We start from the raw sequence: 22,723 nt of genomic DNA on the forward strand, positions 1-22,723 counted from the left end.
AGCGCTTAAAAATTGCCATTATTTTTATTACTATTATTATTGTACTTTCCCATTATTGTACTTTCCCAATCAATGAATGGTATTTATTGAGCTCTTGCTTTGTGCAGAGCACAATTCTAAGCACTTGAGAGAGTATAATATAGTAGAATTTTGGGAGAAAAGATGTCTGCCCTCAAGTTTACAATCTAGTGGGAGAGACATATTTAAATCAATTAATCAGTGATATTTACTGATCCCTTACTATATGCAGTGCACTGTACTAAGTCTTTGGGGAAGCGTAGTACAACAGACCTGGTAGACATCATGTCACCTACCCCAAATGAGCTTATATTGCAGTTCTCTGTGCACAGGAAGCTCTCAGTAAGTACTATTGCTTGATTAACAAATAGCACTGTGTGTCCTAACACTCCCATAGCTATTTTAGGACTCCTTACCTTCTGTTTCAGATTTGGCAGAGTGACTCACTGGATTTTTGGCTCCCCTCCAAAGGAAAATGTCTTACCTGTCCTATTAATCCGGGAGAAATGACTCGAAGGGGGAAAAACCCTTATTGGGAAAACCTGTAAGGAGTATCTAAGATAGGACACCTTGTTTTGACATTTACCCTCTTAGGGAAACAATGACCCAGCCTTGATGGATGCAGAATTGTTTTAGGCAGTGGAGAAACAGCATGGTGTATTGGAAGGCTGGAAGTCAGAAGGCCTGGTTTGCAGTTTTGGCCCTACCACTTGGAAAATGGGGATAAAATACCTTTTGGACAGTGAGTCTTATGTGGGACAGGGACAATTTCCAAATTGATTATTTTGAGTTTACCCCAGTCCCTATCACAGTGCTTGGGACAAGGTATTTAATAAGTACTATTATTATTATGATTGAGCCTCCTGAGGACAAATGCCTTGTTGGAAAAGGAATGTCTTGGGTTTGTAAGGGTGGTGATCCCTGTTTCTGTAAAATCCCATGTCCATCTGTTCACACATGTAAGGAAAGTTGTGCTAAATTAGAGAAAGCTAAATACAGACTCGATTCTGCTGGGTTTTGAAAATACTGTTTTTCCTGCAATGAAAATATGAAATTAAAACATCAGCTGTGGTTAGTGCTGACTGATGCCAGCAATCTTCGACCTCTGCTGTTTGGAGGAGAGTAAATTTGGAAATGTTAATGTGAATAGTCCATAGATACAGTTGATCAGGCCAGTAACTTTCTTCTGAAAGCAGAATTCAGGGAATTCTAATTAGAAGATACTTAGCTGTTCAAGTCATTTATATGTAGATTTACATTGCAGCTTAGAGGTGACTGTCCCCTCATAATAATAATAATAATAATGTTGGTATTTGTTAAGCGCTTACTATGTGCCGAGCACTGTTCTAAGCTCTGGGGTAGACACAGGGGAATCAGGATGTCCCACGTGGGGCTCACACTCTTAATCCCCATTTTACAGATGAGGTAACTGAGGCACAGAGAAGTTAAGTGACTTGCCCACAGTCACACAGCTGACAAGTGGCAGAGCTGGGATTCGAACTCATGACCTCTGACTCCAAACCCCGGGCTCTTTCCACTGAGCCACGCTGCTCCTCTAATAATAATAATAATAATAATAATGGTACTTGTTAAGCACTTACTATGTGCCAAACACTGTTCTAAGCTCTGGGATAGATACAAGTTAATCAGCTTGAACATAGTCCCTGTCCCACATGGGGCTCACAGTCTAAGTAGGAGGACATAAAATTTAATACCCATTTTGCATATGGGGTAACTGAGGCATGAGGAAGTTAAGTGACTTGCCCAAGTTCACACAGGAGACATGCAGTGGAGTTGTGTTTACAACCCAGGTCCCCTGACTCTGAATCCCATGCTCCGTCCACCAGACCAAGTTGCTTCTCTGCCCCGCTAAGTGTCCTGAGGATCTCGTTTAATTTGAAAGGGATTCTGAAAACAGTGGTGGATCTGTGTCTATCAGGCCTGCTGGAGATGGGGTCTAGTCTGAGTGGCTTGTGAAAGGGATACACATACCTTACTAAACCTTTGTCTCCTCCTCACAGGAGATCCTCTTAGACCAGGGTGAGGGAAAGAGAGAGAACACCCATAATTGTCTTAGTTTCATGCAGTTTAGGACATGATATCCTGAAGGAGGTTGCCATTGACAGCAGGGCTCCTGCAGAGAATTTCCATTACAAGACTCTCCTGCAGCTATTGACTGCCCATAATGAGACATAAGGGGCCCTGGAGGGGAAAAAGGGAGAAAAAGATGACCTTGTAGAAAAGGGAAATAAAAGAGGGGAGGGATATGAGGGAGTAAATTAAAAATGCAAAAAATGCTAGAAACACAGAGATGGGAGAAATCCAAAACGGAGGCAGAATCTCCTAAGGAATTTGCTTCATTTGGCATTTTCTTTCTATTTCAAATTTCCTATGAGTATTTAAGTACTTGCGATAGGATAAAAGGGCATATAACTTCCCCAAATTGTCCCCTTCCTAGTTTGGTAGGGGAGGACATGTGTATGGATGAATGAATAACTAGACCCCTGGACCCAGCTGATTGATGTGGACTTCTCCCCTCTTCTCTGCTCTCTTCTCTTTCCCCAACCCTCCCTGGGGGTGGGGGGTGGGGAGACGCTTAGCTGGGACACTGCCCCTCTGAAGACGATGGCACAAAGCTTTGTTTTCACCAAGGAGCCATTGCAAATGGAGGAGACACTTTAAGCAGCCGCTTCAAAGGGGCTGATTTCCTGGATCATGGAAAAACGGCCCTGCCAAGTAATTTCAAGTGTTTATTTGAGAAAATGAAAATCAAATGATCAGTGTCTACTTCTAAACTCCACAGGCGCTTCAGGACTATCCAAGAGCAGCAGATCAGCTTAAAGAGCACTGTCAAGTGGCACATGTGTTTATTTTCAAACAGACACGTCTTTCCTTTGTAGGTGGAAGGGGATGGAGGTGAGGACATTAGGGACTGCAATGTCTGAAAGCTTCCCCAGAATCAAAGTCGTTGTTTATAGCAGCAGTTCCAGCTGTAACTGAGGCCCCAGTGACTGATCCTCGTCTTCCTCCGTGGGGCGTCACAGAGGCTCTTTTGGCACAGAGGGCGGAAAAATGCTTCTCTCAATTCCAATTTCATGCTCTTGCCTAAGCACTGGTTAGGTAGGGAAGTCTGTCAGAGATCACAGAACTGGTACTTTTTAATTTATTTGATAGTGGAGAGAAGTGTGTTCCAACACCATTCCCCCACACTGAAGTCCTCATCATGGTAATAATTTGTCAGTCGTGTTTATTGAGGGTTTACTGTTTGCAGAGCACTGTCCTAAACACTGGGAGAGTACATTAGAACAGAGTTGATACACATTCCCTGTCGGCAACGAGCTTACATTATTGTTATGCTACAAAGCACTTTTGCTGTGCTAAGCACTATACAAAGTGCTGGGATAGATACAGGATAATCAGGTTGGACACAATCCGTGTCCCATGTGGTGTTCACAGTCTGAGGGGGAAGGAGAATAGGTATTCTTCCATATTGAGACATAAGGGGTGCTGGAGAGAAAGAAGGGAGAAAAAGATGAACTTGTAGATAAGGGAAATAAAAGAGGGGAGGAGTGTGAGAGGAAAGATTATGGGAGACTAGGAAGAAGAATTTAATCCCCATTTTACAGATGAGGAACTGGAGGCTCAGATAATTTAAGTGACTTGCCCAAGGTCACACAGTAGGTAGGTGGCAGAGCTGGGATTAGAACCCAAGTCCTCTGACTTCTGGGCCTGTTTTTTTTCCAATAGGCCATGCTGCTTCCCATGATGACCTGCTCCTTTAATGTACAGGGGTGGCCTATCCTTGATAACACTGCATATTGTCTTCTATTTCTGTCCTCCCTCAGGCTCCTTGGTGGTTGATGATTGAAGGCAGGAGCTAATCCTGAGGAATGGGGGATGTGGAGGGAAGCTTTGTTGTTTTGCTCCAGGCCAGGACCCATCAGCAGAACCCACCCCTCCCTGGCCCACAACCCACAGAGCAGAGATTGATAATGAGTGGAAACTTTAAAGCTCAAATCCCAGTGAGTCAATGGAGGGGATGAGTCCAAGTGGAGAGAGATAACATTTTATTGTTCTAAGGGCAGGCTAAGGACCACACAGGGAGGATTCGGGAAAAATTAAACTCAAATTGGGGCAGAGGGGCAGAGAGCAAAGCTCCTATAGCTTGGAAAATGAAGAGACATCTGGAGTAGAGGAGAGGATTGAGGCCCACCTGAGCAATTTGGAAAAAATCACCAAGAGGAATTCCGAGCACTGGGATGAGAAAGGTTTTCCTCTATGTAGTTTCTTTAAGGGGTGTTTATGATGCTAACAAAATTGAGGGGAGGGAGAGGGGGATTTGGTGAAATAAACGTCAAGCGAGTGATTCATTATTTCCATTTCTTTCATGGTGATGGTGGGCATGAGTGAAGTAAATCGCGCTGTTTCTCGTAAAGCTGTTCTCCTCTTGTTCGGGTGACATTTACAGGCCCACGGGAAATTTCTTTTTTAATGAGTTTAATTTGAGCCCGTGAGCAGGAGTTTGTAAAAACAGTGAGGGGCTTCAGGCTGGAGTCAAACTTGCCATAAAGGACAGGAAAGGTCAGAAACAGCTCTTAAAGCAAGTGGGGGCTTTCTCATTGCCCAGGGAGCTGCATTAGTAGGACTGAAGAGGTCATGGGTCTTACAGTTTGAAAAGTGTCCTTATCTAGCAAGTAGTCTGTGTCATTGTGTCAGCTTTGCCAGAGAATCTTTGATGATTGAGCTAAGAGGTTGTACTCGGTGCTACTGTGAATTTAGTATCTTTAATGAGGTCTGGTGGTGGGAGGAGTGGGGATTGTAGGAGGGCCATGTTTCTAGAGCGTTAAAGGGAGTGGGGAATGTTTCAAGGACACCTCCCCACAAAATTTCTGAAAGCAAATAGGCAGGCAGCTCCATGGCCCAGGAGGGCAAGCCTGGATGTTGGAGTTAGCCTACCAATCAGTCAGTGGTATTTATTAAATACTTACTTTGCACAGGGCCCTATACAAAGCAAATGGGAGAGGACAGTAGTAAAGTTAGTAGACATGATCCCTGCCAGAAGCAGAACTGGGAATTGTAGTTGTAAAAGCCACAAGGGGATCCATCCAGAGTCTCCTCAGCTGTTCAGTCATTCATGTGTCTGAAAAGGAAACCCATGTCGTCCAGGAGCTGGTTCTGTCTTCCTTAACCCTGTTTTTCTCATTAAAGACGAAGCCTGAAAAATCTTGATGTCTACTTTTAAAACCACAACCTTAGGTTTTCACACAAAAGACCTCTGAATGTTACTTTTACTATATAATAATCAAGATATTTTTATGCACCTACTATATGCCAAGCACTATACTGAGGTACATAAAAAATAATGAGATCAGACACAGTTCCCATTCCACATGGGGCTCACAGACTAAGAGGGAGGGTGAACAGGTATTTAATCCCCGTTTCATAGATGAGGATACTGAGGCTCAGAGAAGTTCAGTGAGTTGCCCAAGGTCACACAACAGGCAAGTGGAGGAGCTGGAGTTATGACCCTGCTTCCCTGATTTCCAGGCTCATGCTTTTTCTGCTCAGCCACCCAATTTCTCTTGAGATCATTCCATCAGCTCTTCCTCCCTTTTGCATATAAACCTATCTCATCTGTAAAATGGGAATGAGATAGATGGAAGCCCTCCCCCCTTGCCCCCCCCACCCCTACACACACCTACCCCCCACACTAATGTGAGTCAAGGACCTGGCAGGTTTGATTACTTTGTATCCACCCAATGCTTAGCACGTAGTTAATAGTTATTAAATGGGTGAAACCAGCTGCAAAGAGTGGAAAGATTTTGTCCATGACCACATATTGAACCCAGAAATTCTCTCTACCACTTGTCTTACAGTGCATGCCCTTGGGTACATGGGAGTCAGGGAAATGTGTGGGGATATAGCATAGTTAGAAACATCACCACCACTGCCAAAACAATTCACACACATACCCTGTCAGTGGTAGGACATACTTTAGAGCATTGGCCAATGCTTGCCCCAAATAGGAAGAGGCCAGAAAAGGTGCACTTCCATATTTCACAGACACACTGTGCAATTGCAAGCAATTCTCAGTGATACGGCTACAGTCTTACTGTCTGATGTATCGTCTTGGAATCGAAGGACGACTCTGCAAAGGTGGCAGAGGCAGCAGAGTCTAGTGGAGAGAGCACAATCAATCGTATTGAGTGCTTCCTGTATGCAGAGCACTGTACTCAGTGCTTGGGATAGTAATAATAATAATGATAGTATTTGTTAAGCGCTTACTATGTGCCAGGCACTGCACTAAGCCGGTAGACACATTTCCTGCCCCCAAGGAGCTTGCAGTCTAGAAGAGGAGAGAGGCTTTACAATAAATTATAAGTGTATATACAGTACATATGTGCTGCGGGGTTGAGGGTGGGATAAGTATAGCGTACAATTCCAAGTGCAAGGGCGACACAGAAGGGAGAGGCAGTAAAGGAAAAGTAGCTTAGTTGGGGAACACCTCGCAGAGCACAGGTCTGGGAGTCGGAGGACCTAGACGGTAATCCGACCTCTGTCAATTACCGGCTGTATGACCTTAGGCAAGGCACTTAACTTCTCTGTTCCTCGTTTTCCTCATCTGTAAAATAGGGATTCCGTACCCCATTCTCCCCGCTATTTAGACTGTAAGCCCTGTGTGGGTTAGGTAGATTTTTGTATCTACCCCAGCACGTAGAACAGTGCTTAACACATGGTAAGTGGTTAACAAATGCCATTATTATTATTACTCTCCTTCCTGCTTCAATTCTTTTTGGTTGGGGTCTTAGTGATGTCAAGACCCTCTACAAGTCCCAGAGCAGTTCACTTTCTAGCTTCTTGACCTGATATGAGCACTGAGCCATCATCACCAGTGAAGCTGCTCAAGAAAGACATCAGTGGCTACTGAGAGATGGGGAGAGGGGCATCTTCCAGAGTAGGTGACCCCTCACTAATATGCACATTTATGTGCATACCACACACACACACATACATACACATCTGGGTCCTACAGAAGTTTAACACTAGCCCGACTCTGGCATGGTATGTTCTTTTCTTAATTCCTGGTAGAAATGCTTTGGAGATTCTCTGAGTCAGAAGAGGTACAGAAATATGATGTTATTTTCTGTTCAATTGCTTCATTCAGCAAAGATCTCATCAGGGCACTTACTATGAAACAGACCCACGAGGCAGATGGAGAAACCTCTCCCCTCCGTGGTATTTTGCCAAGCTTATAGAAACCACCTATTTTCCATAACGCACAAGGGTTCCATGTATTTAACGTTCGGCCCCTCAAACTAACGTGAGCCAGGATCATTTAGGTTTAGTTGGTTTCCCAGAAGCACTTAGGAATTTGTCCCGAAAAATTATGGTCTGGGTTATAGGTGACAAGCAAAAAAGCCCTGTCAGACTATAAATCTGCAGTGTCTTCCTGGGCAGAAGTTCATCAGGTTTAGGAAAAAATAATCAGTACTATTAATAGTTAATTGATAAGGACAAAGCCAGTACTTATACTAATTAACTAGGCAATGCCTTTGCTTGTGTGAGGTTAAAATCATATTTTTGCTGTTTTAAAAATGAAAAGAAACAGAATTTCCATTTTTAGTGCAAAAGCTAAAGAAATTGTGTGGCTTAAGTGTAAGAGGCAGAGAATGAGATTGGGTGGTAAATAATAGATGGAAAAGACTATTGGATGTGAATTCTCATCCCAAGATGAATTTATGGGACCAGAACAGACCATTATCTGCTCTGCATCCCAGTATCCATTTTTATAAAGCAAAGACTCAAGAATTTCTTCTTGTCATAGACACTTATAAGCGCCTAGATTTGTTACTAATAAAATCCCATTGATGTGCTGGCCAGGCACCTTCATGTCATATCCCTGGTTCTTTTATCTCCTCTTATCACCTTCAGGTGTTTTGTGGACCAGTCTCTGCCTTGCCTAGCCTAAACCTTGTCTGTCTCACACTGTGTTTCCAGTGTTTCACTCCCTCCTCCATTTGTTTTCAGATGCCAGAACAACCACGTTACTAACTGCAGATGCTATTTGAATTTTATTTTTTTTTTTTGGCTGAAGCCCGCAGCACTATTAGGTTAGCCCGGAAGCTACTTAGTAATCATTTCGCGCACCAACTTTTCCTTTTGCCCTTTCCTCCCTTATCCTTCCCCAACGCTGGTAGCGCCGGGGCTGCTCTCCCACCTGGAACCTCCCTTCTAGCTCATCTCAGAAGCTGGTGCTGACGGGCCCTGTTGTCAGAAGGCAGCACTCTCCAGCCTGTGCCTGCTACCAGAGGGAGATTTGGAGGCAGTAGTTTCCCGTGGAACATAATAGTGTAATGAGCAGACTTAGGGGGAGGGGTGCGTCTGTGTGTGTGTATGTGTGTCTGTCTGGCTGTCGTTTATTCGGCAGGGCAGAGTGAGATCACTGCTTAGGTTGGAGAGCAGTGAAGTCCGTGAAGATGATGTGGGAAGTCCCTCGGATGACTCTTCCCCAGAGTCATTCCTGAATCACCATTCCCTAAGGGCGAGAGATTGGAGACAGCGTACTCCATGGGGCTGACTTCCGGATAAGACTTGAAAACCAGGTCCTACCTCCTTGAAGAAGTTAAAGCTGGTTCAGGTTTCTTTAAAGCAATGCCTGCCACTTCAGTTCCCATGCCACTTATTAAGGCTAAGTGTCTTACCCCCAAAACCAGTTATTCTGTTAACTTCACTGACTCATCTAAACAGGAAGTAGCTGTTTTTTAAGCTCGGAAAAAGCTTGATGAGACAGGAAACAAATGTCCCAAATCCACGTGAGAAAAAGAAGAGGGAAAATTGATGGGTGGATCCAAATAAGCAGCCTCAATCAATCAATTATATGTATTGAGTGTTTATTTTGTGCAGAGCATTTTATTCAGCGCTTGGGAGAGTCCAAGACAGTAGTCGATAGATATGATCCCTCCTCACAAGGAGTTTACAGTCTAGAGGGGGAAGTCGACATTAAAATAAATTAAAGATAGGGGGAATGGCCGAGTGTGAGGATATCTACATAAGTGCTCTGCGACTAAGATTGGAGTGAATGTCAAGTGCATTAAGAGTATAGTTCCAAGTGCATAGGTGACACAGAGGGGCGGGTGAATAGGGGAAATGTGGGTTTAGGGAAGGCCTCTTGGAGATAATGTGATTTGGGGGGCTCTGAAGAGAGAGAGAGAGAGAGAGAAGTTCTAGGCCAAAAAGAGGACATGGGCAAGGGGTCGGCAACAAGATAGATGAGCTCAAGGTAAATAGGATGGTGTTAGAGGAGGGAAGTGTGTGGAGTGGTTGTAGTAGAAATAGTATTTAGTAGTAGTGCTAGTATTTGCTAAGCTCTTACTGTCTGCAGAGCACTGTACTAGGAGAGAGAGAGCTGATTGAGTGACTTTAAAATGACAGAAAGAAATCCTGACCAAAGCAGACCAAAATTTTGGTTAGAAATAACAGTGCCTTCAGGAAAATAAACAGTTTCTCTTGGTACAGTCAGGCAGTGAGCTTCTTTTTCTGACCTCATTCTGGTCTCTTGTAGTAATTTTGAGTTGATGCTCGCACCCTGAGTTTGGATTTCCACTGGTGAAAATGGAGAGGGGGGATGCAATTAAAAACAAAACAGTGGCTTCCTTATTTCAGAGCATACATTCCTGTAAGTTCTGAACTTCCTACTTCCCATTTTAGAGAATTGTTTTCAGTTTAAATTATTTGTTGGCTCTACTGACCTTTGGCTCCTGCACTGGGTTGCAGCCCATGTCTTGACAAGCAATTTAAGAGTTCCAAGATTCCAGCTCTCCCCGTCACTTGAGCTGTTTCTTAATGGGTCCCCTTACTCCACTAGATTTCAGGATGGGGCCACCCAGAACCTCTCAATAAATTGCTTTGGAAAACAATTCCCCTGCTATGGAGAAAACTAAATAGTTTAAGTATTAACCTCCAACTTTGTGATTATTCCCAATGCTTTCTAAAGTTTGCTTTTCAGTTTAATTTCCTGAAATCGATCCAGTTTGGTTACTCTGGTTTTGGATTAGTGTTGCCCAGAGGGGCAATGCAGAGGATGGATTTAATTTTATTAGGCCCATGTTAAAAGCAAGTTGAAACAGCATGAACTGGGCTATGCTTCTCAACCCCACCAGCCGCCCAGGGGCCTGTACATCTTCCATCTTGCCGGGCATATTGCAAAAAAATGCAGACCATGAGTTGTCAGAAAGGTGTTAGTTGGAGCTAGCACAGGGCTAGATTTTTTTTTTCTAGCCAGCAACCCAGTACAGAATTCCACTGCCCCTCAGGTTGATTGGCTGTTGGGCACTTTGAGTGATCCCCACTAACCCCCAGACTCCACTTGAATGCTCAGCGGCTCCCAAAACTGATGTGTTAGCTGTCATGATAGGTAAGGGGTGCTGAAGTCAGCTGATAAGGGTTGAAAGAGCTTTTCAAAAAAAGAGTGTGTCCCCCCTCACCCCTTGCCCCCCAAAACCTCCAGGCCCCACAGAAAAGGCCCAAGAATGCATAATATGGTTCTTTCAAAGAGTAAAGCAATGCGGACAGGACATAAGGGCTGATATTTGACAAAAACACCAAGGGATCAAGATCGTACTCCCTTCTCTAATCACCCTTGTGGTTAGATTTGGATCTTCCTCTGGGTTCCAGATGGAGACCAGCAGGTTGGTGTTCTGTAAATGTTAATATCATAATTATTTCATGATTTAATGGTGAAAAGTGTTAACTCTAGGCAGGAAGTAGTTTTTTTTTTCTTTTCAGTTTAGGACTTTAAAAATGGGAAGGGCCAGGATGGGGAAGAAAATGATGAAGTGGCTGAAAGAGATGGACTGATAGCCTGAGTGATTTCAGGTGCCAGAAGACAACCATGAGTTCTGCCCATGGTGAACTACATGGTAAACTATGTGAAAATACTTTACCTCATGGAGAACTGCAACTTCACTCTTGCATTGCCCAGTCTGGAACCTCTCAGAGCACCTTCCCAGTCCGGGTTTGCCAGCATCGGGCAGGCTCCCTGTCTTCTCTCTCCTCCCCGCTCCCTCACCACTGCACATTCCCCACTCCCCCTCTCAAATTCTGTGCACCCTTAGTCTCAGACCACCTCATCTCACTCAGATCTGCTGTCCCAACCGGCACTGCTCCCCCAGTTTTGACGAAGTTTATGTTTCAAGATGCAGCATTTCACCTTATGCCGATTTTCATCCAACACAACTTGAATTCTCTCTGAACAGAGAAGAATTCAGGGAAGTCAAACTCTGCCTTTTTCAACCTTTTCTCTCTCTTTGTTTCTGTCTCATTCTAACCTTTCTTTAGACTGTAAGCTCATTGTGGGCTAGTAACTTGTCTACCAATTCTTCCAAGAGCTTAGGACAATGCTCTGCACACAGTATTTATGTGCACAAAACAGGTCCAGCTTTCCCTACAGTATAATTGATTGGCTGGTTAATAATAATAATAATGATGGCATTTGTTAAGCACTTACTATGTGCCAAGCACTGTTCTAAGCGCTGGGGGGGGGGGGGAATACAAGGTAATCAGGCTGTCCGTGGCTCAGTGGAAAGAGCAGGGACTTAGGAGTCAGAGGTCATGGGTTCTAATCCCAGCTCCGTCACATGTCAGCTGTGTGACTTTGGGCAAGTCACTTAACTTCTCAGTGCCTCAGTTACCTCATCTGTAAAATGGGGATTAAAACTGTGAGCCCCACGTGAGACAACCTGATTACCCTGTATCTACCCTAGTGCCTAGAACAGTGCTCCGCACATAGTAAGCGCTTAACAAATACCACCATTATTATTCATCCCCATTTTATAGATGAGGTAACTGAAGCCCAGAGAAGTGAAGTGATTTCCCCAAGGTCACATAGCTGACAAGTGGTGGAGCCGGGATTAGAACCCATGACCTCTGACTCCCAAGCCCAGGCTCTTTCCACTGAGCCATGCTGCTTCACACTGGTTGATGGATTCTCTTCCATTCCCCTTCCCCAAAACCACCTTTAGGATATAAAAGAGCCTGAAGGGCTGTAGCTCAGTAGTTTCCACTATCCTCAGAATCATTATGAATTAGAGGACCGTGGTCTCTTAGAAAAAGACCTCCAACCTCTTTGTTACTAGTGTTACTAATGTACAACAAGGAACTGAAAAATTTGAAAGATATGCTTTTTTTTTTATACAAAGATGTATATGATTCCAAGTCAGAGAATGGAAACATTCCGTCTCCCTAAAAAAAAAAAAAAAGCTATCAAATAACACAGGCAGTTTCAGAACCATTTAGACAGGCAGTATCAGTTTTACTTTAAGCAGCTGATAATGCTAACTCCACCCCAGCATTTTGCTACTCAGGGGGAAAAAAAACCCAGCTGAGTTTCCTTTGAAGACTCAGCAAAAGAAATGCCCAAAAGTCTCCTGTTATTTCAGAGAAATGAAGTAGTCACCCATACTGTCCTCCAAAAGCCTGAGGAAAAGAAACTATTTAAATTGGTCTATTCATAGTCCCTCTGGCTTTTAAAAACAAAACAGTACACACTGACCATATGAATAGATATGAGTCATAACAGGACTGTCCCAGGAAGAAAATTTACTAGTCATCAGGGAGGCTTGTTAAATGGATGGTTGATTTTTGGTAATCTGACTTGTAGAACTGATGACTTTTTGATGAATGGGGTCATTTTGTAAGAAAAGCTGACCTGCAAAAATATCTTGTTTTGTCCATGTACAGAAAAGCCTTAGTAAAAATTGTTTTTGATTGTGATTTCTCTTTGTGGAAGCATGACAACTGGAAAGCCTATTTCCAAGCAAATATTTTACAGCTGAGAAAAGAAATATTCTGACTGCCTCCCGAAGAGTAGGAATATATTAAAGCTTTCATTGGCAAAATTCCTAAAGTACCCCAGATGATATTTTGGGAATCCCAGGTAAAGGGGAAAATAACTTGGAAATGATTTTGGGGGGTTGAGATTATCTAGAGAATTCCATTCCACATTACTAAACAGGATGGTTGTGTTCATAAATGTTCAGGATGGGTTCTGTTGCTGCTGCTGCCTCATTATTATTGATTATTAATAGCTATGTTATCAATGATAGTAATATTAGTAGTCAGTATCATAATACAACTATTTCTTTTCCTGAAAGCGGGTCTGAATAAAGACACTTGAGATGTTTTCTGGGCAAATTTTTCCACCAATCTCTCTTTAAATGCTTCCACCCAATAATGATTGGTCTGGTGCATGAGGATTTTATAATGGGAAGGTATCAGTGAGAAATGAGAATATCAGAGAAGCAGCATGGCTTAGTGGAGAGAGCATGAACTTTGGAGTCAGAGGTCATGGATTCTAATCCCTGCTCTGCCACATGTCAGCTGTATGACTTTGGGCAAGTCACTTCACTTCTCTGTGCCTCAGTTCCCTCATCTGTAAAATGGGGATTAAGATTGTAAGTGCCACATGGGGCAACCTGATTACCCTGTATCTATTCCAGTGCTTAGGACAGTGCTTGGCACTTAGTAAGCACTTAACAAATACTATTATTATTATTATTATTATTATTATTATTATTATTAAATAATGATCATTTAAAGCAAAAGCTGTTTATTGCCTAATCTTGGGGGAAAACATGTGCACACACATGTGCTGTCAGGTGTGTGTTTAGAGCATGCTTGGATTGGTGGTGAGGCAAGATGCTAAAAATACAGGTATCCAAATTGCTAGGGCCAAATAGAAAATTGCTCACTTTCCAGAACAGGGATTGAAATGTTCCTACTGAGCTCTTTCTTGGCAAACCACTGACTTTGAAGATTGAGCAAACAATCAATGAATAAATGGTATTTATTGCATGCTTACTGTCAATCATGCAAACTTGCAAATAAGGGACCAGAGGTGTCTGTCTAATGGTGTTCAGCTCCATCCACAGCAGGCCAGGTTGCCGGTGGGTGTGAGTCAGAATGCCCTGGGCCAATATGGGACCAGATTTGAATCTTACCCAGCAGGTTCTGGCGGTTGTGGAAGAGGGTATGTTGGAGCTGGGTCTTGGTGTCCAACTCATTATCGACCTCTCTGGCCATATCCCCTCCAAGAGGAGTTCCCTGATTACGTCCTCTTTTCCCCAGCTCCTTCTCTTTTCTGTGTCATCTTTCCACTTGGATCTGTGATCTTTAGGCATTTGATATTCGCCCCACCTTCAATGGCACAGCACTTGTGTTCCCGCTCTTGACCCCACTTCCCCTCCAGTTATCGCCCTATCTCCCTACTACCCTTCCTTTCCAAAATCCTAGAACGAGTCGTCTACAATCGATGCTTAGAATTCCTTAACTCCCATTCTCTCCTAGACCCCCTCCAATCTGGCTTCCGTCCCCTCCACTCTACCGAGACTGCTCTCTCTAAGGTCACCCATGACCTCCTTCTTGCCAAATCCAATGGCTCCTACTCCATTCTAATCCTCCTTGACCTCTCTGCTGCCTTTGACACTGTCGACCATCCCCACCTCCTCCATACCTTATCTCACCTTGGCTTCACGGACTCTGTCCTCTCCTGGTTCTCCTCTTACCTCTCTGGCCGGTCATTCTCGGCCTCCTCCCCCTCCCATCCTTTAACTGTTGGAGTTCCTCAAGGGTCAGTTCTTGGCCCTCTTCTGTTCTCCATTTACACTCACTTCCTCGGTGAACTCATTCGCTCTCACGGCTTTGACTGCCATCTCTACGCAGATGAGACGCAGATCTACATCTCCGCCCCTGTCCTCTCCCCCTCCCTTCAGGCTCGCATCTCCTCCTGCCTCCAGGACGTCTCCACCTGGATGTCGGCCCGCCACCTAAAACTCAACATGAACAAGACTGAGCTCCTCATCTTCCCTCCCAAACCCGGTCCTCTCCCAGACTTCTCTATCACCATTGATAGCACGACCATCCTTCCCGTCTCTCAGGCCCGCAATCTCGGTGTCATCCTTGACTCATCTCTCTCGTTCACCCCACACATCCTATCTGTTACCGAGACCTGCCGGTTTCACCTCTACAATATCGCCAAGATCCGCCCTTTCCTCTCCACCCAAACGGCTACCTTACTGTTACGGGCTCTCGTTATATCCCGGCTAGACTACTGTGTCAGCCTTCTCTCTGATCTCCCTTCCTCCTCTCTCGCCCCGCTCCAGTCTATTCTTCACTCCGCTGCCCGGCTCATCTTCCTGCAGAAACGATCTGGGCATGCCACTCCCCTTCTTAAACAACTCCAGTGGTTGCCTATCAACCCCCACTCCAAACAAAAACTCCTCACTCTAGGCTTCAAGGCTCTCCATCACCTTGCCCCTTCCTACCTCTCCTCCCTTCTCTCTTTCTACCGCCCACCCCGCACGCTCCGCTCCTCTGCCGCCCACCTCCTCGCCGTCCCTCGGTCTCGCCTATCCCGCCGTCGACCCCTGGGTCACGTCCTCCCGCGGTCCTGGAACGCCCTCCCTCCTCACCTCCACCAAACTGATTCTCTTTCCCTCTTCAAAACCCTACTTAAAACTCACCTCCTCCAAGAGGCATTCCCAGACTGAGCTCCTCTTCTCCCTCTACTCCCTCTGCCATCCCCCCTTTACCTCTCCGCAGCTAAACCCTCATTTTCCCCTTTTCCCTCTGCTCCTCCACCTCTCCCTTCCCATCCCCACAGCACTGTACTCGTCCGCTCAACTGTATATATTTTCGTTACCCTATTTATTTTGTTAATGAATTGTACATCGCCTTGTTTCTATTTAGTTGCCATTGTTTTTACAAGATGTTCTTCCCCTTGACTCTGTTTATTGCCATTGTTCTTGTCTGTCCGTCTCCCCCGATTAGACTGTAAGCCCGTCAAACGGCAGGGACTGTATCTGTTGCCGACTTGTTCATTCCAAGCGCTTAGTACAGTGCTCTGCACATAGTAAGCACTCAATAAATACTATTGAATGAATGAATGAATGTATCCTAAAAAATTGTATTAAATCTGTCTCCCCTCTAGACTGTAAGCTCCCTGTGGGCAGGGAACATGTCTAACTCTGTTGTACTCTCCCAAGTATTTAGTACAGTGATTTGCACATAGTAAGTACTCAGTAAATACCACTGATTGACTGGAGAAAGAGGTGCTCCCTGGGGCACTCAGGGAAGTTTTTTCGAACCCAGAGTGAAGCAACTAGCAGCTGAAGAGGGAAGTTCTCCAGAAACCGGGACCTGGAGGAGTTTGCATCCTGTGGAAAATGGAGAGACCCAACTAGGAGAAATCATAGCAATCTTTGCACTTATTTTTGCCTAGATCAGAGTTATGTTAGGAGGAAATTGTTGTACCTTTTAAGAATAAGAAAACAAAGTACACTCTATTCTCGTATACTAAGAAGGTTGAAGCACCCACTATCAGGAAAAACTTGCAGTGTAACATTCACCTCTGGACCGATGCTGAGCTCATGTGCCCTACCATTTCTTTGCAATGCCAGCAACCAGCAATCAATCAATCGATGGGGTTTATCGAGAGCTTACTCTCTGCAGTGCATTTCTTGCTGTATCCAGGTAGATCAATCAATCCAGGTAGAGAAATAGATGTGCCCTCATGTTTTGTCCAAAAGGTTCTGACAGAACCAACTGTACTGGGTACTGTGACTGTGAATGTCCATTATCCCACAGTTGGGGCAAAGCTCAGAAGAAGACTGGGCACTCCTGGTTCATTGGCTTTTCTGAAGGGTTGGGGGCTGGAAAGAAACTGGGCAAAGTTATTGCTGAGTTCTACACACTCAATGTGAGAGCTGGGGACTGCTTCAGTGATTCAGAGGTTAAGGTTTGCAAAATAAAGCTGGGGAGGATGAATTAGAAGAAGGGTTGGGATAATTTCACCTGAAAAAATAGCTTGTCTCTGAATAGGTGAAAGATGCTGCCTGGGTGTTCTGAAAATGGTGGCCAGCTGTGTCCCACCTCAACTGAGGGCCAAATGGACAGATATTACAACAGGAAGCCTTGAGGTTAGAAATAAGTAAGAACTTCCTTGCTATTATCGGTCACTCAGGACAAGATTCGATTTGGAAGAGAGATTATGGCATTTTCTCCCATAGAACTTAAAAGAACAAAATAATAATTGTCAGTCTAGAATGGTTTAGAATACATTGCCTGGGGGCTAGGACGTGGACCAAAAGAACTCCTAATGTCCCTTCTAGTGCTGTTTCTATAGACTTGGATTCCCCCCTGTTAATAAGAGCTTCACCTTTCCCACCCTCTTCCTGGATTTATATGCTCATTTTAAGCCTTATGGGAAAATGAGCTGGGCTGAATACAGTTCTTTTTACAGAATCACTTAATAATGTGGAGAAAATCTATACTGAAAATCAGATTTGGAAGGAGGGGCCACTTCAGGGAAGAATTATTAATGTAGCTGCCAGCTTCTCTTTCCAGATCCATTAAAATTTTGTGCCTCTGTTTGAATCTTTTGACAAATCAGCTGAATTTCCCATTCAAGCTCTCTGAGCACTGTAAATTTGATCCATATGTCATCAAGGTTTTTTCAAGGGGCTTATATGGAAAAGGAAAGTGGGTTAGGTCTGCATTTATGCTCTCTGGTGTGTGTAGGAGTTGTTTTTGGGGAGTTAAGGCCTGGGGGTAGGGAGGGGCAGGGAGGTGTGTGGGTGGGTGATGATGGAGAGAGAGAGTGTGTGTGTGTGTGTGTGTGTGTGTGTGTGTGTGTGTGTAGTGTTTTGGTTTTGTATTTTATCCTTAGAGCTCACTACTAACTCCAGTTCCACAGTGGTTGGCAAGGGCTACTCCTTTAATGAACAGTACCACAGTAATGGTAACAGTAACAGTAATGGAAAGAGCCTGGGCTTGGGAGTCAGAGGTCGTGGGTTCTAATCCCGGCTCTGCCACTTGTCTGCTGTGTGACCTTGGGCAAGTCACTTAACTTCTCTTTGCCTCAGTTACCTCATCTGCAAAAATGGGGATTAAAAAATGAGAGCCCCACGTGGGACAATCTGATTATCCTGTATCTATCCCAGCGCTTAGGACAGTACTCTGCACATAGGAAGCGCTTAAGAAATACCATAATTATTAGGGAAGCAGCGTGGCTCAATGGAGAGAGCCCGGGCTTGGGAGTCAGTGGTCATGGGTTCTGCCACTTGTCAGCTGTGTGACTGTGGGCAAGTCACTTCACTTCTCTGGGTCTCAGTTACCTCATCTGTAAAATGGGGATGAAGACCGTGAGCCCCCGTGGGACATCCTGATCACCTTGTATCCCCCAGCGCTTAGAAAAGTGCTCTGCATGTAGTAAGTGCTTAACAAATACCAACATTATTACCATACAGTGGAGAGTGGAGGTGGTCTAAACCTGGTCCCTTATTCCCCGAATAACAGTCCTCCAGGAGGCGTTCGAGTTTGGAGCGGATATGAAGGGTGGCCCTGAGGCTCATGAGGGGCAGGAAAGGCCCGGGGACTGGAGATTCTCAGCAGTAGAATACAGACGGAGGTGCTAACCAGCCCCAAATGTAGAAAAATGAACTGTCTGGAGCTGTCTGGAAGATCAGGGAGAGCAGGATGAGCTGGAGGGGGAAGGCTGGAAGACTTTGACAGAGCTGTTAAAAAGAATCATCAGGTCCCAAAGGGGAAGAATTGACAAGAGGGACAAAAAGCAGCTTGCAGTGTGGGGGTTGTCAGGATTAAAATCCTTAGGCAGGAATCTTGTGACTAGCAGAGTAGAAGGTTGTGATGGCTTCCTCTGAACAAAGTGGTATCCCTAGACAAGAATAACCAAGCTACAGTCTAGACTGAAGCGTATAGGCCAGACCGTGAATAGAAACTTGCTCCTGCTTCCACCTCAGTCTTACAGGCTCGAACGACTGACCGCTTCCTCCTATTTAGATGACTGCACACTCACCCGGAACTTTCCTATGGATAATTATTTCTAGTGTTTAAAAAGGCACACATTTTTCTTAAGCTTCTGGGTATAAGCACAATGAATTTCTTATTTGTTTGCATATAATTGCAGAAACCAATAGTATTCCCATCAACTTTGGAAACAGTAAAATGGGAGCACAGGAACGGGTAATGGGTCATTCTACCAGTGCAGGAAGCCTCTGGGTTCAAATCTCTTAAAATCTAGGTTCTTTGAGACAAAATCTATGTAACCACACGGTTTCAAATATCAAAATGTAATTTAAACAAGGAGTAGTTTGTATTCTTAGGCTTTTCTAAGAAGCCCCACAGAACATTTCAGGCATTTACAGACTGCAGACACCCTCTGGGACTTAATTTCCTAATCCCTGCAGCAATTCAGATCTGCCTCTGCCATTCAAGTGTTAATCAGGAACACTAATTGGCCTTGTCCATGCCCATCAAAAGACCTGTTCCTTTTGTTGTGCTAGTGGAAAGCAGCATCCCTTTCATAAAATTTTCTACCTTTTCACCAAGAAAGAAAGATGAGATTTATGGAGCTCTGTGGGTGGAGAGCAAAATGCCTGGGGAGGGGGGGGAATTCCACTGCTGACTGTGTAATCTGAGACACACCTCTAGCTGCAGTCTGGAGCTTTAAAGGGAGGAGGGGGGTGGAGACTTCCCTTGCAACGCCCAGAGGAGGCTAGAGTTCCTCCCCCTTTACCTCCACATCCAGAAATTCCTGCCAGTGTTAATTGTGTCTGCCCCATGGAACACAAGTGAGGAGAATTACTGTACTGTATTCCCAGGTACAGAGAGACAGCCTCAGACACCAGGGCCATCAGGAATTCATCCAGGACTTTCTTTGGGGCCTGAACTCCTTGTCAGGGCTGAGATGACCTTGATGGGAGTATTGCCCAGAAAATACCATCGGTGGTAGAGATAATCCATTACCTTATTTGTCAGTCTCTTTCTGTCTCCAGTACCCTAACTGTTGGTGGCCCCCAAGGGTATGATCTGGGTTCCTTTATCGTAATTTGCATTCATTCTCTTGAGGCAGGGGAGCTCATCAGCTTCCCTATTTTCAGCTATTACCTCTATGAAGATGACTCCCAAATCTATTCTCACTAGCTTTCACCTCTATCCTCTGCCATCTCACAGGACATCATTCATTCATTCAATCATATTTATTGAATGCTTACTGTGTTCAGAGCACCGTACTAAGTGCTTGGGAGAGCAGAGTATATCAATAGACAGGCTCCCTGCTCACAACAAGCTTACTACAGGTATTGTTACATGAATGTCCTGCCAGCACTTCAAGCACAGTATATCCTAAACTTAACTCCTCATCTTCCCTCCCCAAATCCTCTCCTTCACCTTTTTCATCACAGTTGATACCACCACTAATGGTTGGTCATTCTGTTCCTCAGTCAGCTGAATCTCTTGATAGCTGGCTCTCAATCAGGTCTCCCCTGACTTAGCCACTCTCCTCTCCCACCTCAGCTTGCACTCCAGGACTTTGGGGGCAGGGATTGCATCTTACCAAAGCAATTATATTGTACTTTCCCAAGTGCTTGGTACAGCATGCTGTAACGGTAAGCATTCAATAAATACCATTGGTTGATTGATCCATGAAGCTAACGTATTCGCTGAGCCTCGTTCTTGCCTCTCCAACCACTGACCTCTTGCTGTATCCTTCCTCCCTGACATCCATCAATCTGCTGCTCTCCCCATCTTCAGATTCTGAAATTAGATCTCCAGGAGGCCTTCCCTGATTGATTTCCCATCTCCCTGCCTCATATCCCTAACAGCCACTTTAGCATTTTTATGCCAGCTAAGCATTTAAGAATTCATGACCTCCACCCCCCGGCACCAACGTTAATATATTTATGCTTATAGTCTGTTTCTTATGTAATTTATTTTAGTGTCTGTCTTCCTCATTAGATTATATTTTATTGTACTCTTCCAAGTGATTGGTACAGTGTTCTGCACACAGTAAGAGCTTAGTAAATGCTGTGGATTAATTGATTACCCACCTAATGAAACTGCTATCCCTAAGCCTTCCCCCTCCCAATATGTACATTTTGGTGAGGAGTATGCTGTGTTTTGTTCCCAGGTGTTTTATCCCTGCCTGCTTACTTCAGCCCCTACAATGATGGATCCCTGTGCGACGATGACCGAGTCGATGCCTATGCCCAACTGGAACTTCGAACTTTAGAACAGTCTCTCCTGGCTACCTGTGTGGGGAGCATCTCTGAACTGAGTGAGTTTGCGAGGGCTTTTTCAACCTACTGAATTGGCAGGAGGGGGCAGGTGGGGTGGAGGGGATAGTATTTAAGATCTTATCACCCCAGTTTCTCCTCCTCCTCGAACTCTAAAATTTCAACTGCCTTCTGAAGGCCTTCCTCCCCACCCCACCCGCCCATCAGTAATTTCACCTTTGGGAGAGAGTGAGTGTGCAAGAGTGGGAGAGGGGAAGGGTGGAGAGGAGGGAGGGGTGAAACCAATATATCTGCTCTTGAACAGCAGTGCCAACTTCAAGGGAGGTTTCAACACTGGTTTCCCCCACCCTTATTGAGAATTGATTATATAAATAAATCACCTGTAAGCATTCCCTACCTATGGAATTTGTCTCCTTTACATTAGTAGGACACATGGTATGATGATTTGAGAAGAGCAGTGTTCTAGGGTTTATTAAGCAGAGATACCGTTTCTGCCACTTTGTTCTTCTGAGTTCAAGTCAAGCTTACATATTCTGTATTTTTGAGAGAATTTCAGTATCACTGAGTTGGCTCAGCCCCTAATACTTGAACAGTCTTGACTGGTAGGGTGCCCCACCTCTGCACAACAGATTCTGTCCTCAAATTTGGATTATTAGCCATTTTCATGTGAATGATACCCCCCTGGATATTTCCAAGCCCCTGCTCCTTACATCTCTGTAATAGATTCTTCTCGCCCTTCTCCATCGCTCAGGATGAGAAACAACATGGCCTGTTCAAGACCACTTTCAGCCAGAGAGAGGCAGAACTGGGAATAGAAACCAGATCTCCTGACTCAACCACACCTGGGAACTGTGCAGGAATTACTCATTCAGTCATATTTATTCAGTGCGTACTGTGTGCAAAGCACTGTACTAAGCTTTTGGGAGAGTACAGTATAACAATAAGCCGACACATTCCTTGCCTACAACGAGCTTACAGTCTAGAAATAGAAGTGGTCAGTGCTATCCTGAGCTTTGTCCTGTGTGAATATCTCATTGAATAATGGGACTGGAATATTTTTCTTAGAGATTTTACCCACGGGCCATGGTGTACACCCACCTTGGGATCCAGACTCAAAGCTGTGCACAGGAACCTGCTATTGTTTGTTAGTTACAGTTGCGTTTTTCATTTTACTCTTCGGAATGATTCCCAAGCAGGGGGAGGCTTTTGACATCTGCTGAGTGGAAGAAGCATGTTCATACTTAAGCTTTGTGGGAACACCAATGCAGCATCGCTTAGGAGAAAGAGCATGGATTTGGGAGTCAGAGGTCATGGGTTCGAATACTGACTCCACCGTTTGTCAGCTGTGTGACTTTAGGGAAGCCACTTAACTTCTCTGTGCCTCAGTTATCTCATCTGTAAAATGGGGATTAAGACTGTGAGCCCCATGTGGGACAACCTGATAACCTTGTATCTACCCCAGCTATAGAACAGTGCTTGGCACATAGTAAGTGCTTAACAAATACCATCATCATCATCAATTCCTCTTTGACACCTAAAAGGCAATTGCAACCAATCATCATAGTCAGAGCCTAAGAGCAGCAAATCCTCAGGCTGCTACCTAGTGTGACCATCAC

General features: G+C 44.6%; 1 protein-coding gene across 1 annotated transcript in view; it reads left to right on the forward strand.

Moving 5' to 3' along the window:
- ABTB2 (ankyrin repeat and BTB domain containing 2) overlaps nucleotides 1–22,723 on the forward strand; it is a 165,402-nt gene that overhangs the window by 91,154 nt on the left and 51,525 nt on the right. Inside the window, exon 2 of the mRNA XM_029061740.2 lies at nucleotides 21,002–21,148. Coding sequence (XP_028917573.1) covers nucleotides 21,002–21,148 — 147 coding nt within the window. The remainder of the gene's footprint in view (nucleotides 1–21,001; nucleotides 21,149–22,723) is intronic.

This window comes from Ornithorhynchus anatinus, chromosome 3 (genome assembly GCF_004115215.2).
Source record: "Ornithorhynchus anatinus isolate Pmale09 chromosome 3, mOrnAna1.pri.v4, whole genome shotgun sequence".
NCBI classification, from domain to species: domain Eukaryota; kingdom Metazoa; phylum Chordata; class Mammalia; order Monotremata; family Ornithorhynchidae; genus Ornithorhynchus; species Ornithorhynchus anatinus.